A 17,158-nucleotide genomic window follows, 5' to 3' on the forward strand; every position below is an offset into this window, starting at 1 on the left:
AGACAACAAGTTAAAGACATTCTGAGTCTCATCATTGGAGAGCCCCAGGTGGGATACTTTTCTTCTGACTGCCTTAGAGTCAATTACATGATGATAGCACTCACTCCATGAAGCCCTGTTGTTCAAGGTTCAGTAAGTATCTTTAAGCAGAGAGAGAAATTACAGCTAAGTAACTATTTCTTGAATACTTTGAGCCTTCTAACTATTCACCCTACCAACATGACAACCAGAAGGTGCTTGGGTGCATGGACATTTCAGAGGTCAAGCTAGCTGGAGAGCTGAATTAATAAGCTGGACCACCGGTGACAGCCAGAGCCCAGGTATCCAAGGCAACGAATGATGCTTTGAAGTTACCTATGGGAGTGACATCATTTAGCAAGGATGTTTTGAGTTCCTAATTATAGCTGTTGAGTCACCAACCAAATCTTCTAAAATACTGACCTCATCATGTCACTCCCCTGCTCAAAGACTTTCTATGGCACCCCACTGCCAAGAAAACAAAATTCAAACTCGGCAGATTGGTATGGAATATTCCCTCAACCCTTTTCAAATCTGCCTTTCTGACTACACTATTACCAGAATTCCCTATGCTGGGCCTTCCTTCTCCTCCTCTCCCTCTATATTCCAAGCCTACTCCACACCCACTTCCATCATGAAGTCCTTTCCATCCTCATCCTAAACCATATTTGTCATCTGAAACTCTGAAGACACTCTTCAACAAGTTCTATTTCTACAAACTAAAACTTTCCCCCAACCACAAAACTATTTTAACTATGTTTGATTCTTTTTTCAGCTCAGGAGAGGAAATGACTCCTCTCTTTGGCTGACAACTTCCACTGGAGTTCAGTAATCCTCCTATTTTCTGGAAGATGAAATGCTCTGTGTCTTCCATGCCTGTGGTTTATATTTCATGAAGTGGTGTCAGTGCTGATAGAGTAACCTCCCATTTTTATTGAGCCGCACACAACGTAATTGATGACATCTGCTGGGGCTGATATTTTAAGTGAAGGCTATTCTCAGCTCTGCCTGCGCTCCCCGTGGTTCTGTATATAAATAGCCAACAGCAGCTACCCCTGAGGTACAAAGTGGGGCTACTCAGCTAAGGTCCTTAATTATATCCCATAAAGTCATAAAGTTTTCTGGGAGGATTAATTTGAGCAGACCCAGTTTTCAAGCCTGCAGAGCTAGAAAAAGAGGGAACAGGATGGGGCTCTGCTGGATATAGCTGCCATCATTCCTAGGAGAGAGTTTGGACTGTTTACCTACACAGATTTAAAGGCTGTGTTTTTGTGGTTCTCAAAATTTTGGTGTTAACTCCCAAACCAAGGGAAGCTATCATTTATATCCTAAGTGGCAAATGACACCTACCTTGATATATTCCTTCTCCAATGTGCATTAGTAAAAGTAAAAATGTCTTCCCTTGGGAGAGTGTGTGTATTGGTTTGCAAGCTTTGGGAAAGAGTAATTTTGACACTTATTTAGGCAACATTTGATCCTTATTACACAAGAACCTATTTCTAGTTCTTGGCTAAAAAGAATCAGTTCACAGAGACCGTGAGTTGAGTTGCCTTTGCAAGCAAAAGCCTGGTAAGGTTGTTTTCAGAAGGTTTTGTTCATCAGGCACAGACAGGGAATTGGTTTCTCTTTAACTACCAGTATTCGTCATAGATAAAGTTTTATACTCTTAAAAAGTTTTAAAATTTTTGAACACTTTTAATAGAACATTTCTAAACCAAATGACAAACGTCTTCATATGCTTTTGAGTGAAACACTGTGATGATTCAGTCATTGTTAGAACTGTAAAGGAGTAATTTCTTTACCACTCTAAGGCTACTAAGATGTGTATAGTCCAGACAGAGCCTCTGAAGGAAAGTTTTGCTGGACACTTTGCCCTTTACACATACATATACAGTTCTCCATCTATAGATTCACATGCTTCCATGAACACACCTGCATCACAGCCATTAACAGATCCCACTGCAGCTACTGACTGATTTATCTCCCTACTCCCCACTCTGAGCTCCTGTAGGTAGGCACCACGGCATTTTTGCTCTATCCCCAGTACCTGGCTTGGTGCTTGTACATACAGCGAAAGTTCAATATATGTTTGAGAATGAATGCATATATGCATGAATGAACAAAATGTTACATTATTTCAAGGCATATGATAAATGTATATATGGAAACTTTAATACTATTTTTGCTTATGAGAAAATCAGAGTCCAGAGGTAGTGACCCATTAAACTGACAGAGCAGAGGACAGAAAGGAGCACCTTCTTCCACATTACATGTCACGGCCTCCTTCAATTTCTTCATATCAAATTGACCAATATGATCACATAGAATACTCATGAAGCTGATTATCAGAAGCACGAATGCTTTGAGATGTGGTAGGTAATACTGTTTCACTGCGTTTTGGCATTAATTGCATACACACACGAAGTGCAATCTACCATCATTTTCAACAGTAGCACACATGGAACAATGGGGGAAGGGATATGATTCATGGTAGGTCCTCATTGTGTCTTAAATAACTCACAGGAGGACGCTGCTAGTGATTTACAACAGCTATCATGAGACTGGTTTGATGCTTGCTGGGGGATGGAGGTGAAGAAAGTCTTCTGTGGGTCATGCTTAAACCCACATAGTCACTGAACTGACTCTGAAACAGGCTTCCATTTAGAAACCATGAAGAAGTTACTTAACAAATGAAAGAGCAGTGCCCTTGAAAGTCTCCCAAGATTAACCTTTTTCTAGAAAGAAAGTTTCATGTTTATGGCTCATGTGAATTAGGGAAGCATCTCCAGGCAAAGTCAGCTCCATGAATGAAAGCACTGCATTCAGCCCCACAATTCACCATGTTAATTTGATAATCAAATTTCACTTTTTTTTTTTAATTGAGATGGAGTTTTGCTCTTGTTACCTAGGCTTGAGTCCAATGGCGTGATCTCGGCTCACCACAACCTCCGCCTCCTGGGTTCAGGCAATTCTCCTGCCTCAGCCTCCTGAGTAGCTGGGATTACAGGCACGCGCCACCATGCCCAGCTAATTTTTTGTATTTTTAGTAGAGACGGGGTTTCACCATGTACCAATCAACGATTATGCTGATCAAGTCAATTAAGAGAAATTATTTAAATCAGTTCTAGACATAACCTCAGACAAATTACCAATTGGATAAAATAATTTCTACCACCCCAGTCGATTCAGTCCCCAAAGTCAATAAAATAACACAGCTGGCTGGCCTTTGTGGGAACATTAACTCAGCAAGGAAGGAAAACAATGAAACCACATTTACCACAGACTATACAGCAAGAAATATTGCATCCATTACCTTGGTCAAAGGGCTTGTTGGGATTCCAGTTTCTGAAATAATCATCCTATATAAGGAAAAAAAATAGAAAACAAAGATCAGAGTTCAAGAAGCTTCTCACCTAACTGTGTAAAAACCTGCCTTTCTTTTCACCTCCCAAAACACAAAGGAAAACACTGAAAGCTTAGACATTTTTCCCAAAACAGGCATTAATATGCAATAAAAAAATATCAATTTACTTTTCAAATTCCTGTCTTTCAAGCTGTATGTATTAAATCCTGAGAACAGTAAAAACATTTCATCCCAGTAAGGCAACAGCACTGCTCTTCTTGGTTTGACATATAAAGCCAGATGCCTTTTAAGTGCAAGGTGTATTTGTTATCAATTATACTGTAGGTGATGCCTTGCTGCTCTCAGTTATGATTAAGCCTCTGTGTTTGTAACAGCTGATAATTCAACTGTCAACATTTCTTTTACATAGAGACATGCATCCTGTGGTGCCCACTTCCAGTTTTTCAATACTCACAAAACGTAAAAAGAGATGGCCTTTCAATGTTAGAATTAACCAAAGGCGTACATTTAGCTTAATACCATTTGTTCTGGGTATGGAAAGATGAAAAAACAAAGGCTGGTCAATCTGGTCTCTTCATAACCATGTCTTTCTTGCATTTGGGTTGCATCAGTTTACACTCTGAGGCTAGAAACTTCATTGCTTTGAAATTGCAAGGATCTCAATTACTTCTTCATAGCGATATTAACTTCTTCCCCACTCCTAATAACCCTTTCCTTCCAAACAGCCACTGTCTACTCCCTTCATTCTCCCCGTCAGCACTCTTTGACCCCGTTGTTTCCCGGCACACCCACTCTGTCAGCAAAACTGAACAGTTTGCAAGTTGAACAGGGGTCACCCATGCACATTATCCCCATACCATCTTTAAGGATTTGTCCCTTTTTAGTTAATATTCAATTTCTTTGCTATATGTGTTTTCGGCAGGCAATCTGCATGCTGCAGTTTCAGAAAGCTGTCCAAAATGAAGCCTCAACATCTCTTCTGGAAAAGCTAATTTACATCAAAGTGCACAATTAGTTTAAATTATTGTCCATGCTGTCTTCTGACACAGTTTATCTCTGACACAATCTCCTGTGAATTTTATCGGCCTCAGTGTCATTCAATTATGTAGCTTTATTGTATCTTTGCTGAGTTCACCTAAGCCCTTAAATAGATTTTAGGAAACTAGATTTAGAGTAAAATCAGAACACATTGTTTCTTGGCCAGTGATTCCATCTTCTAACGCATTAGGAAATAAACTGCTTCCTCTGGAACCTGAGGATTCGGCACTAAATTACTTTTAGTTTCAAAGAATTGCCCACTTTGCTCTAGCTTTAATTTTATAGAATAACAGGTCTTCTCACCTATCTGGGTAGGAAGTCTTTGAGTGCTATACTACGAAATATCACTGAGAAAATTATCTGTAATCTCCCTCCCCATTTATAATTCTAAATACAATCTCAAACTTTTGCAACTGTGCTGTCAGAAACTCAGCAGCCACTGTTAAATGATTTTAAGGTAAAGGTTGAATAGTAGATAGGAAATTTAGCACCCAATTTCTAGGTTTGATGACCAAAATGTTCTTAGCCTTAGACAACCATGTTACCAACATATTCTGCTATTCTCAAGGGCAGAGGAAGAGATAACTGAAGATGAACTCATTCCCACCAGCGGAGAAAAAAAGGATCAAACCGTTCATCCTTCCAACTGTGGTTTATCAGTGCTCTCTCCACATACAGAAGATGGCATCACGTCTAATGGCAATGTGGAATCTTGTGAAATATCTTCTACTTGAACATGCTGTTCTAATACAGAAAGCCCTTGGAAGTTTAGGCTGTATGTCCAACAGGGAAGGGCTGGAACCAAAGACAAGTTCCTTTAATTTTAATTTCACAGGCCACATTCTCTTTGATGTCAAAGAAAGGTTTCAGCAAGTCTCAAGAACTGGATATTCCCTAATGATTTCAACATACTTTATAACTCTTTATAACTTGGATGGAATTTGAAACATTTGTCTGGACTTTTGTCACTTTTTCAGGTTAACTGTAATTGCCATTTTTACATATTTCCTAGGGAAAATCACAGTTTTAAGTATAAGGCCTCCAAAAGTAGCTATCTGCATTAGAATATTTAAAACTCATTGCAAATGTAACAATACTGCCTAATTGCTGCCAAAATGTGAAAGTACACCTTGAGTGAAAACTCATTATGCAAAATAAGTCCTTCAACCACTTGCCCAGCCAGGCCAAGCAGGGAAGAAAAATGATTCTCTGGATCTGATTGCTTTTGCCCTGCCTTAGGAAAGTGGATTGCCAAAGCAAAAACCAATGAGCCAGAGCTGATAAAACCTTAGGTGTCACTGCTTCGGCTGCAGCTGAGGGAGGAAACCTCACATCAGGGGCCAAGATCATGAACGTATGTGAAGGATTCTAGGCACCACAGCCCACCTCGGGGATGGTCACTGAGCATGGGGGAAGGGGCTCTGAGCAGCCACTGCTGCAGTCCAGGTCAGGGAATAAGCACGGAGCGTACATGACCGTGCTTGCACACTGTCCTAGCTAGGTTCAAGGGCTTCCACACACGGTGAGTACAAGCAGGCGGGGCTGCATCCATTAAGTCACTCTGCATCTGGGACAATTCCGGTGAGGCACAGGCCAAACTCAAGTGGAGAAAGCCAAAGAGAAAAGACAATGTCTAGAAAAACAATGTCTCTTCTAGAACTTCGCCTCCTGAAAATGTGTTCTTCTGTGAGTCCCACTTAATGACTGGGGTGCTCAAAGGACATAAAGGATAACTGTCAATGGTCCTGAACCAACACCTACCAATGCCAGGCCTGGGCATTTCTCCAGGGCCTAAGACTCAGGTAGCACAACCAGGCTTTTTTAAAAAAAATCTTATTTTCTATCTAAATGAAAACATATATTATCTATTTTACATTGTCCTAAAACAAACAGACCCATGACTCACTATGCTGTCAATAATTTTATCATTTCTACCCTGGGAAGTAGTGTGTCTGCCCCCACACTATCCCAGTGCTGCAGGGCCCCAGACTTAAGCCCTGAAACTAACAGAGTGTGGGACATTAACAGCCCTTGCCCCTGACCTTCCCTCTGCCCCAATAAAGTCATGGCTTGTTAAAATTCAAACTGTGGTAAAAGACATATTGGATAGATCAAACTTATCAGGCAAGGCATATCTGTCTGAATTAGACTCTTGAGTGGCAATTTTATCATCTAATGATAAAGCTTTTTTAAAGACTTGCAAGGACCCAGCAACAGTTAATTTTTAAAACATAAACCCAAACAGAAAGATGTGTATCTAAATACAGTCATTTATCAAGTCCCATTAATGCATGCTACAGGTTGAGGAATGAAGGATGGCAGTGTTTACTACATGTGTATTTTTTGGGCTACACTGAAGAGTATAATTATGTCAGGACTCTTCTGGACAGGGCAGAGAACAGTTTTGCTGTAAATTCTAACTGACCCATATGAGGAAAGACTGATTCCATTTCACTGTAGCATTTAATAAATGACTATTATTCTACCCTTTTTTAAGGGGTTGTTAAAATCTGAAAGAACCTATAAATGTAAACAGAGGCTCAAACTTAACCATATTGACTTAGGTCTATAGTCATGCAGTATTCTAGGACAGCAGAAACTCTCACGTAAAGTCGATAGGCCAGGTACAGTGGCTCACACCTGTAATCTCAGCACTTTGGGAGGCTGAGGTGGTTGGCTCACCTGAGGTCAGGAGTTCGTGACCAGCCTGGCCAACATGGTGAAACCCTGTCTCTACTAAAAATACAAAATTAGCTGGGTGTAGGGGCACATGCATGTAGTCCCAACTTCCAGATAGGCTGGGACAGGAGAATCACTTGAACCTGGGAGGCAGAGGCTGCAGTGAGCCAAGATCAAGCCACTGCACTCCAGCCTGGGTGAGACAGAGTGAGACTGTCCGAAAAAAGAAAGTCAACATAAAGATCATAGTAAGCGACAAATCATCCATGTCTGGGATGGGGGAGGAGGGCTGGTGTTAGTGGGAGAGGAAGAATCAGAGACTAGAAGCAACTAAGCCTCCAGTTATCGTTTTATTTTCTACAGCTGATCAACATAGATAAAACTGTATTTTTCCATTTATCTCACTTATTAAATATTCCACAAACATAGTATTGAATCCTGTTAAATTACTGGCACTTGATGGCTGGTGCAGAGGAATTTACCTATTAATACTTTAGAGGTATTCCGTTCTGATAAGCATTGATGGAAAATAAAATAATGTTTTATATATACACATTATATATATATAAGTAAAGAGTATATTTGTTATATTACTATATGTTTTTCATACCTATAAATATGCCAAGAGCATTCCACTCTAAAATGCATCTTTCAATAAAATATTTAAGTCTGCTTAACATGAAATGATGCCAAAATCTTCCTGCTATAATTCGGGTGATTAAGTCTCTTCATCATGGATGATCATAACAAACTGCAAGGTCTATGGTTCCAGCTCATTTTAAATAAGAACCTGAATTTTCTTTTACTACATCATAGCCCCAAAATGACTGATGCAATTTAGCTCAAATATTCCCCAGGGATTTGCCTTTCAAGAGGTGCCTATTTAATCTCCAAGGAATGTCAAAGCTGACTCTGAGGAAAAGATGGGGCGGAAGAACCAAATGGAAACCCAATTGCCTTGGCACCCAATTATGAAGATGATGAGGTAATTTATTACATACTACAGCTTCAGATGCTACAGATCAAACACGTTTAGTTCACATGAAACAGATCATTTCTCCTTCATACATATTTTAGCTAAGCTGTTTGAACCCTGCGTTTCATCTGATGATTACCTGAAATAATATTAATACAAATTACTATCCTAGAAAATAAATGGGAGCCTCATTTGTCTTGACCAGGAGGGAGCAACAGAGACATAAACAGAAGGAAGCAAATTAAAAGGAGGGCAGGCAGTCACTTTGGAGTTGTCTGTGGGCCGATTGCAGATGCACACAAAACAGAGAAGCACTTCGCTGCAAGGCTAAGTGGATCAGAATTGAGTTTGTAGCTCCCTGATGGAGGCAGACCCCACTTTACCAAAACTGCAACCTTTAGAAAGAGATCAATGAAGGGACTGCAGCCAAACAGCTCTCAAGGGGATTCAGTGCAAACTGGTTCTGTTTATCTTGACACTTGACTGGGGGAATAGGAAGAAGGTCTAATTGGTGGGTGGGAGAAATGTCCCCAAAATAATAACAGAAGTCACCAGAAAAGTGAAATTTCCAGACCATTATGTAAATGCATCCATTAGCCTGTAACTTTGTGTGCAACTGAAATCTCTGCTAATCAAACTATTATAAGGTACAAAACACTCCATTTATTGAGAAAAGAGCTAGCTTCACTCACAACTACACTACCTCTGAGCTGTTTTCATTCACATATCTGGGCAAATAATTTGCTATCTCCTCCCCATCTCTGGTGAGGAGCCCCAGTGAGAATCCTTCTGAATGAAGTGGCCCAGCTTGGGCAGTGACTTGAGGCTCCTCAGCCTTCCATCCATATTTACCACCTGAGAACCCCGTACAACAGGGACTGGGAGCTGTCTGCATTAATACATTTCTGTGTGCACAAATCACCCATGCACACACACATGGGTCTACGCTGCTTCTGAGCAGAGAGGGGTCTTACTGACCTGCACATCCCCTAAGATGTCACTTAAAAGCATGCAGTAAATCCTTGCTAAATTACATCAAATATAAGTAACCAGTTCCAGTTTTATTAACATCTCTGTATCTCTGTGAAATTCCCATAACTATTACTGGTGTGTGTAAGTACAGGTGGGTGTATGTTTATACACACACTCTAAATCACTTTCATCCTGAATAGAGCAATTCTTTGATAAATTGGTCTGACATTTGGTTTAAAGTCCTGCAGGTCTTAGACAAAATGATTCAGAAAATAACAATGTCACTTGCTCTGCTCTTTCAATAAATAACCCACCAGTAAAACACAGATAATAACTGACAATCATACTTGTACTGTAACTAATGAGAAAAGATAAAGCAGCAAATGGACTGTTTATATGCATTTGATAAATTGCATCCCTTGGATATACCAATGAAAAATAAACGTGTGTGGTACTGGTTCACTGAACTAAAACAAATATTTACTACTGAGATTTAAGATTTAGAATGAAATTTACATTTTATTTGGCAACTATTTTGATGCTATGTCTACATACAGTTGAAAAATCAAAAACCTACCTCAACTTCCTGAGTACGAAAGCATTACAAATGAGAAAAAATAAAAGAATCACATCAAACAATAGGAAGAAATGTATACATTTTTGATAATTGCAACAAATTTTCAAATTATCATAACATTAGAAAGGTCACCCAGATATTCTCTCTTAAGTCACCTACCATCATTCCTTTGAAAAGGTCCCAACAATTCACTAAGTTCATGGGAAAGGACATGAGGTTATGGGGTAGAATAACTGAAGTGGGAAGAAATCTGCCAGTGCTCTAGTGATCTATGTCATTACCGCAGAACAGCTAGCAAACTCGTGATTAAATCCAAACACTCAGCCTTGATTGCCGTCCACAAGAATTTCAAATGAGTAATCGCCTTTGACGTTGGTCCAAAGGGAGAAATTCAAGAAAAACCCCAGGATGACATCCGAGGCCAGGAGTAACACACGTTCTACATTTCTACAAAGAAATTCCTTTGCCTTGCAGTTTCAAAATAGCTTGAGGGGTCCTCAAACCTGAGAAAGATGGATTTATATTCCCAGGAAATATGTAAAATGAATAGCACTGTCATTGCCCCTCTGGCTGATTAAAGGATCATCACCACCACAAAGAGTGGTGGTGTCTCCTTCTTCTTGGGGACTTTCTGTCTGTGTTGGTCAGTCCACTCAAGCTGGCGTGGAGGGAAGTAACCCACTGGCTTGTGCTTTTCCCAAGGGGAAAAAAAAAAACTGAGTCTGAGGTTTCTTCCCCAAAAATATGCTCTGCGTTTGGGTTTTCCTTCTGGGGATATGAACTGGCATATGATGCTCCATTTGTATTCTGGCCAAGACATGTGCTGTCTCCTGAGACTCAAAACCATCCACAACCTTGACTTTATTAGCAAAATTATCAAATTGGGCTAGCCAAGAGAAGCCTTTTCAGTGTCTAGGAGAGAAAGAATAGGTCAGCACCAGGGAGTTAAAGGCAGAGAAGATACTGTCAACAGGGCAGGCTCTGAAGCAGACGCGGGATCAAATTCTGGCTCCCGCATTCACCAGCTATGTGGCCTTGCACAATCTACTCAGCTTCCCCACTTCCTTATCCATAAAACAAGACCACTTGCACCTACCTTGAAGGATGGTCATAATGACTTGCAACAATGATGCAAAGTGCCTGGTATGATATCTGGCCTACAGAACAAATAAAAGGTACACACTCCATCACATCCATTTCCTGAGGTTTATGGTAGTGGGATGTCCCAGGAACACTGAGGGAAACATTAGTCTTTGTGGACATGTTTTAAATTTCATTAAGGCAATTCTTGCGTATTTGAATCTTCCCAATCAGGCCCAAGTGAAGGGAGACCAATTGCAACTGGAAAAAACAATTATGAAATATTTAAATGTATGTAATTTTATTAGTCTCACATATGAAGAGTGATTTTTAAAAAATCAATGTAATTTGAAAAGTTGAGTTGCAGGTATGTTTTTGGAAAAGAGCGGACTCCTCCTATCTAAGATCAGTGACCCCCTCCATTAAACAGACCCCATTTATTTAAAAAGGTAATACTTACACCATTGAGCCATTTGTGTGTTGAGGTGATGTTTTAAACCACTGAAAGGTATTACCTATCATGTAAATGTAAACAAATTAATTAAAGTTTCAATTAAGATTAACTATATTGTGATAAGGGACCTGAACTTGCCCTGAACAAGTAAAATTTCTGTGTAATCATTAATTTCCATGTAGAAAACAGATGGAGGAACCCAGAAAGGGTATGTCTCCTTGGCACACCAAAAAAAGTCATTCTCATCTTATAGCTTATAGCATGTAAACCTTCATTTCAGAGAAAGTACAAATCATACTGGCCTGAGGCCCAACCTTGTCCGAGTATCACAAATTGCAAATTAATTAGAAACAGCCATCTTTCTGAGAATGCCTGCCCCCTTCCCCCACCATAGCTGGCAGGCCTCCCTGAACATCCAGATGCCACCTTCTAGAGAATAAAACACCAGCTATTAACTCCCACCTCACCCTTCCTCCTCACTTATCCTCTCTGTGAGGTGCCAAACACAGGGATTGGCAGAAGCAGTGGTTTTCCACCTTGGCTGATGGCTGGGGATGCTGTGAGGCTTTTCAACACTGAAGGCTGGCCCAGCACAGGAGGTGCTGATTCAGTGGCTGGGGTGTGGCTTCCCCACTGGGATATTTTAAAAGCTCTCCAGGTGGTTCTAATGTGCAGCCCCCATAGGAAGTCACACACTAAATCACAGTGACTGAGGTGACCAAGGGAAGGCCAGACCCACTATGGATAGCAAACCAGGTACAGAACATCAGGGGATTTCTCCCCAAGCTTCTGGAACTTTCCAGAGTTGTATCCACCTCCCACTCTCAGGGTCTGCTCCTCAAAATGTCTCTAGGTCAGTAGATAGCACCTCTGTCCACCTGCCGCGGAGGCAAGAACTCAAGCTGGAGGCTGGACTCCTCCCTCTTCCTTCCCTCTGCCATTCAGGCAACACCAAAGGCCTCTCTGCTTGCACTCCTGGGTCTCTCTCACATCTCCCCACTCCTCTGCCTCCTCTCAGACTCAACGATTTCTCCTTACAACATGGTCACGTGTCCTAACCAGCCTCCCTTCCTCCCCTGAGCCCTGCCCAAGCTGTTCACACTGCCTCAGTAGTTACCTTCTTAAGGGAAGTCCTGGTCACATCGCTCCCCTGCTTAACATGCTGGAGGTGTTCCCAGGTCAAGGCCAAGTCCACCTCACAGAGCCCAGCTCACAGGACCTCTGTGCCCCAGCACCTGCTGAGCCTTGCAGTCCCATTATGGCCACACTCCACCCTACATGTTCCATTCGAGCTATCAATGAACTACATTTTAACCTTACAACAACCTACGCTCTCTTCGACCTCCAAAACTCTGTCCAGGCTATTCCTTCTGTGCCTGAAACACTCCTCCTCACCCTTCTTTGATTAACATTTACTCCTCTATCAAATCCCAGTTTAGACACTTCTTCTCATGGGAAGCCTTCCCTCTCTGCAGTCCCTCTGCACTCCAGGTGCCTGTGTGTGTGATCTGCAGCCCAGGACAGAGCACTGAACTGCTCACATTGTAGAAGCTGGCTACTCCCCTGCAACTCAGCCACACAGATGGCAGTCCCTAGGGCACCAGGTGGGGCTGGGTGGCCTCACTGCTGAACCTCAGTACAGCATTCGTTTGGCACAGGGTACTCAAATATCTACTGAATGAATAAGACAACAAACCAACCTCTGCTGGTTTTTTATGCCAGTATTGTGCTGCAACCCTGCAACTTATTCCCCTTTGTCTCAAAACTGATGGTTCTATGACCTGGAGGTTTCTGAGGAGGGTGAAATAGATAACTCCCTTTTAGTGACTCTAACTGGGGCAGTAACAGGAACCTAGAAACCAGTGGGGATGACATTGGAAGGTCTCAGCAGGGTCAACCAGGCTTCACAGGAGGAAGACAGGTAGATTTCTTCCCAGTGGCTCCACCCCACATTTCCTAATGCCCTGAGAGTCCCTCAGGGACTAAGACGACTTCATGATTCTTCATGATTTGGAATACCACAGCTGAGCCAAAATCTGACGCCAAATTTAGGACTTGCATCAAATCGAAGCACAAACCAAAACATTAAAGTAATAGTAATATTAATAGTAATTGTAATAACAGAAGCTACCACTTTTTTTTCCTTTTTTAAGAGGCAGGATCTTGCTGTCACCCAGGCTGAAGTACAGTGGCACAATTGTAGGTCACTGTAACCTGGAACTCCTGGGCTCAAGTGATCCTACTGCCTCATTATCCCAAGTACTTAAGACCACAGGTGTGTACCACCATGCCCAGCCAATTTTTTATTTTATTTTTTTTAGAGATGGGGTCTTCCTACATTGCTCTGACAGGTCTCAAACTCCTAGCCTCATGCAATCCTCCTGCCTCAGCCTCCCAAAGTGCTGGGATTAAAGGCATGAGCCACTCTCGCAATAACCATCTGAGACAAGCATCCCAATGTTACAGTTGTGGAAACTGAAGCTTAGAGAAATAAAATCCCTATACAAGTTCACACAGCTAATGAGAAGCAGAACCAGGATTTGAACTCCATTTTTGCCTGATTTCAAAGATCATGCTCTAACCACTACATACTACTGCTTCCACGGCATCATGTGAACACCAGAGACCCTGGAGAGAGCGCGTGGGGCTCCCTGCCCTGTGGAGATGCACCATGATACAGGAGATACCAAGAAATGGGAGGTAAGAGAACAGATCCCAGGCCTCTCAAAAGATTCTCACCACCACTATCAGGACTCTCATTATGTGTGAAGCCTCAACCTTCCTATCTATGACATAGGGGATGAAAACACCTGCCTCACAAAGTCTCTAAGTAAGTGAACAGCAGGTCTATCTGTCGTGTGTCTGGCCCCAAGAAAGCAGGCAAGACACCCTGAATTCCTGATCCACCCCTACTCTCTGGCCCAGCCTCACTAAGATGGTTTTCTGGGAAGAATCATGGCCTGCAGCCCCAAAGACAGCAGCCTCAAGAGCAGGCCGGCATGAGGCACACAGGAGCCTCCTCCCTTTGTGTGTCCTGACCTGAGCACTCACACCTCTTTACCACCAGCACTCCTGGTGGCCCTGTGCAAAGTGAAACATCCAACACCGACATCAGAGCACCATGCAGAGGATGCAGTGGCTTTAGCATCAATCATCTCTCTGGAAAACTATGGCTGGAGACTTTGCATGAAGTTTTCTTTAGCCGCAAAGTGAAGATTAACAACTAGCCTTACCCTCACGAAACCCACGGTCTCGCAGATGAGAAGGAACAAGAAATGTAAACAGATTAAGCATAACATGACCTGGTAAATATCCCTTAGAAAAATGATCTATGGATACACAGAGGAAGAAGCCACAAATTATTCTAGAGAATTAGGGAAGATTCTACTGAGGAAGTTGTGCTGAAGCTGGCTCTTGAAGGACTGTTTTCCAGGGGAGGAACACACAATGGGGTGAGAGAGGACATTGCATTCAGGGGATCTGGCAGGTGCACGAGCATTCAGTCCTTGCTGCTGCAGCTCTAAGCTACAGCAAAAGACCATGAAGCATGAGCCCAGGTGCGACAACAATGGGAGAGACAACGAGAGATGCTGGCGGCTATGCTCAGTGTCTCCTGCACCTCTCAGTCAGCCCTTTGCTCTATGACTAGGAAACTCTGTAACTACTGCAGCTGGCTGACGGGGAGAATGCATATGATAATTACAATCCCATCACTTTAGCTGGAATGCTGAGCCATGACACTGTGTCTATGCCACCCAAAGGACAAGAAGCAAGCCCACGCCCTGGCCCTTCCAATCCATCAGCAAATTTTGCCATGCCACCTGTTATAGACATGTGTGAGTCATTATGAAGCATAATTAAAACCAACAAATCCTCTGCCTGCCCTCTTTCCCTCCTAAAAAGACATACTGAGAGCTTACTGCACCTTTCCTTTGTTCAATAATTAAACATCTTTCCCTCTGAAGGTGAGCTCATGGAGCCATGCCATGTGCCCATGGAACCAGGACCCTGAAGGTCCCCCTCACAGCCAGTAATTATGATTCACGGCCTCTGGCTCTCACTCAGTCTTTCAAAGGTCCCACTCTAGGTTGCAGGGGACTGGAGAAGGGGAAGAGGAAAAACCAGGGTTCCCTGATTCCCATGTTTGTTTGTTTTTTTTAATGGAGTTTTGCTCTTGTTGCTCAGAGTGTAGCGCAATGGTGCAACCTTGGCTCACTGCAACCTCCACCTCCTGGATTCAAGTGATTCTTCTGCCTCAGCCTCCGAGTAGCTGGGATTACATGTGCCTGCCACCACGCCCGACTAACTTTTTGTATTTTCAGTAGAGACAGGGTTTCACCATGTTGGCCAGGCTGGTCTTGAACTCCTGACCTCAGGTAATCCACCCACTTTGGCCTCCCAAAGTGCTGGTATTACAGGTGTGAGCCACCACAACCAGCCCCATCTTTAAAAATAAAAACTCTCCAGGGTAAAATTACCAGGTAAGATCATTTACATGGTAAAAAATACACATCAATAAGGACATATTTATTTCTTGTAGGGAACACTCAGCTGGCAGAAACCATGTAATACTTTTATTTTTACACATTCTTTTCATTTATTATTTGGAGAAATAGGAATGTTAATATAACATTGCAAGTCCCTTCCAGTCCTAGAGTTCTATGATTCTAGACATGTCAAATGATAAATCAAATATGCCTAAAAGCTCTGTGTAAATAAAGTAGGAGCAATTTTCAGACTAGCAAGGACTGGAATGCACTGAAAGAATCCAAGGCAGACTAAAGCAATAAGCTGCTTTTGCATTTATTTTTCTTTTTGCTTCCAAATTTCAAGAATCTAACATGAACACAAACAGTAATTACATCCTAGATCTTTAAAATTTTCTTTCCTGTTAAATAACTTATGAACATTAAGAAAGATTCCAGTTGGATTTTTCTCATGATGCCCAGAACTACTAAAACAGAATCTCTTGAACAAATTACCAAGACCAAATCCTTTGGCAAAATTATGTTCTCTTGCAAGTTGAAGACTCTCAGAGGAAAGTTGCATAGGAAGACATGAGAAGAAAACAGAAGAACAATAAGAAAGGAGACTAAAGTTGCCACAGTAACAACTTCCTCCACCTCATAAACACAGCCCCTGTGCACCAAACTCCTCCTCCCACAGCTCAGAGGCCTGCAAAGGAAGGACAGCCACCTCCACCAACATGCTGGAAGCCTCAACCATCCTTACACAGTGCCCATGACCCACTGAAAGAAGAAGAGAAGAGAACACAGGAAAGGACTAGAGAAAAATCAAAATGGTAACAATGATTATGGGAATACAAAGGATTTCTTCCTGCCTCTGCTTTGCTACTTTTCAATTTTTAAAAAAATCCACAAGGATTACTTCTTAAATGTGTATACTGTCTATATATTTATTCATTTACTTATTCATTCAATCATTTACTCATTCATTTAAATCCCTCTGGGGTAGGTATAAGGAAGACAGCATCACCCTAACATTATAATCTGGGAAACTATAGCCCAGAAAAGTAAAATCATTTCTACATGAATTCACACAGCACTCAAATCTGCAGTTTAAGGTCCATGTACACCAGCGGCATAGACTCGGAGAAGAGTATCTACGTCCCAGAAGTGAGAAGTAAAAACGAAGAGCTTCTTGGGCCACAATCATGGATAAAGTCCAGAAATATTTCCAGGCAGCTGAATGGACCCACAAACCCTTATAATTTCTGGGATGGCAAATAGTGTTACCCATTCATTTGTTTCTTTTGTCCTGGTATTTCTGCTACCCTATTAAGAAATGAAAGATCTGAAATAAACAGCGACTGACCCTCAGCTCACCCACCAACACACAGCCCATGGCCCATGCCAGAAACATGCAGGAGAAAGCCCCAGAAATCACATTTACCCACAAGGCAGTGACAGCTCCTGCAAAAAAAAATCCAAATTGTGGCTCTATTAAATAAGGTATTCGGGGCTCAGACACCTCATCTAA

At 41.9% G+C, this 17,158-nt stretch overlaps 1 protein-coding gene across 1 annotated transcript in view; it reads right to left on the bottom strand.

The window, feature by feature from the left end:
• Positions 1 to 17,158, bottom strand: part of SPOCK1 (SPARC (osteonectin), cwcv and kazal like domains proteoglycan 1) — a 533,103-nt gene that overhangs the window by 295,648 nt on the left and 220,297 nt on the right. Inside the window, exon 3 of the mRNA XM_035292114.3 lies at positions 3,332 to 3,377. Coding sequence (XP_035148005.3) covers positions 3,332 to 3,377 — 46 coding nt within the window. The remainder of the gene's footprint in view (positions 1 to 3,331; positions 3,378 to 17,158) is intronic.

The sequence above is a fragment of the Callithrix jacchus genome, chromosome 2, assembly GCF_049354715.1.
Source record: "Callithrix jacchus isolate 240 chromosome 2, calJac240_pri, whole genome shotgun sequence".
Lineage (NCBI taxonomy): Eukaryota > Metazoa > Chordata > Mammalia > Primates > Cebidae > Callithrix > Callithrix jacchus.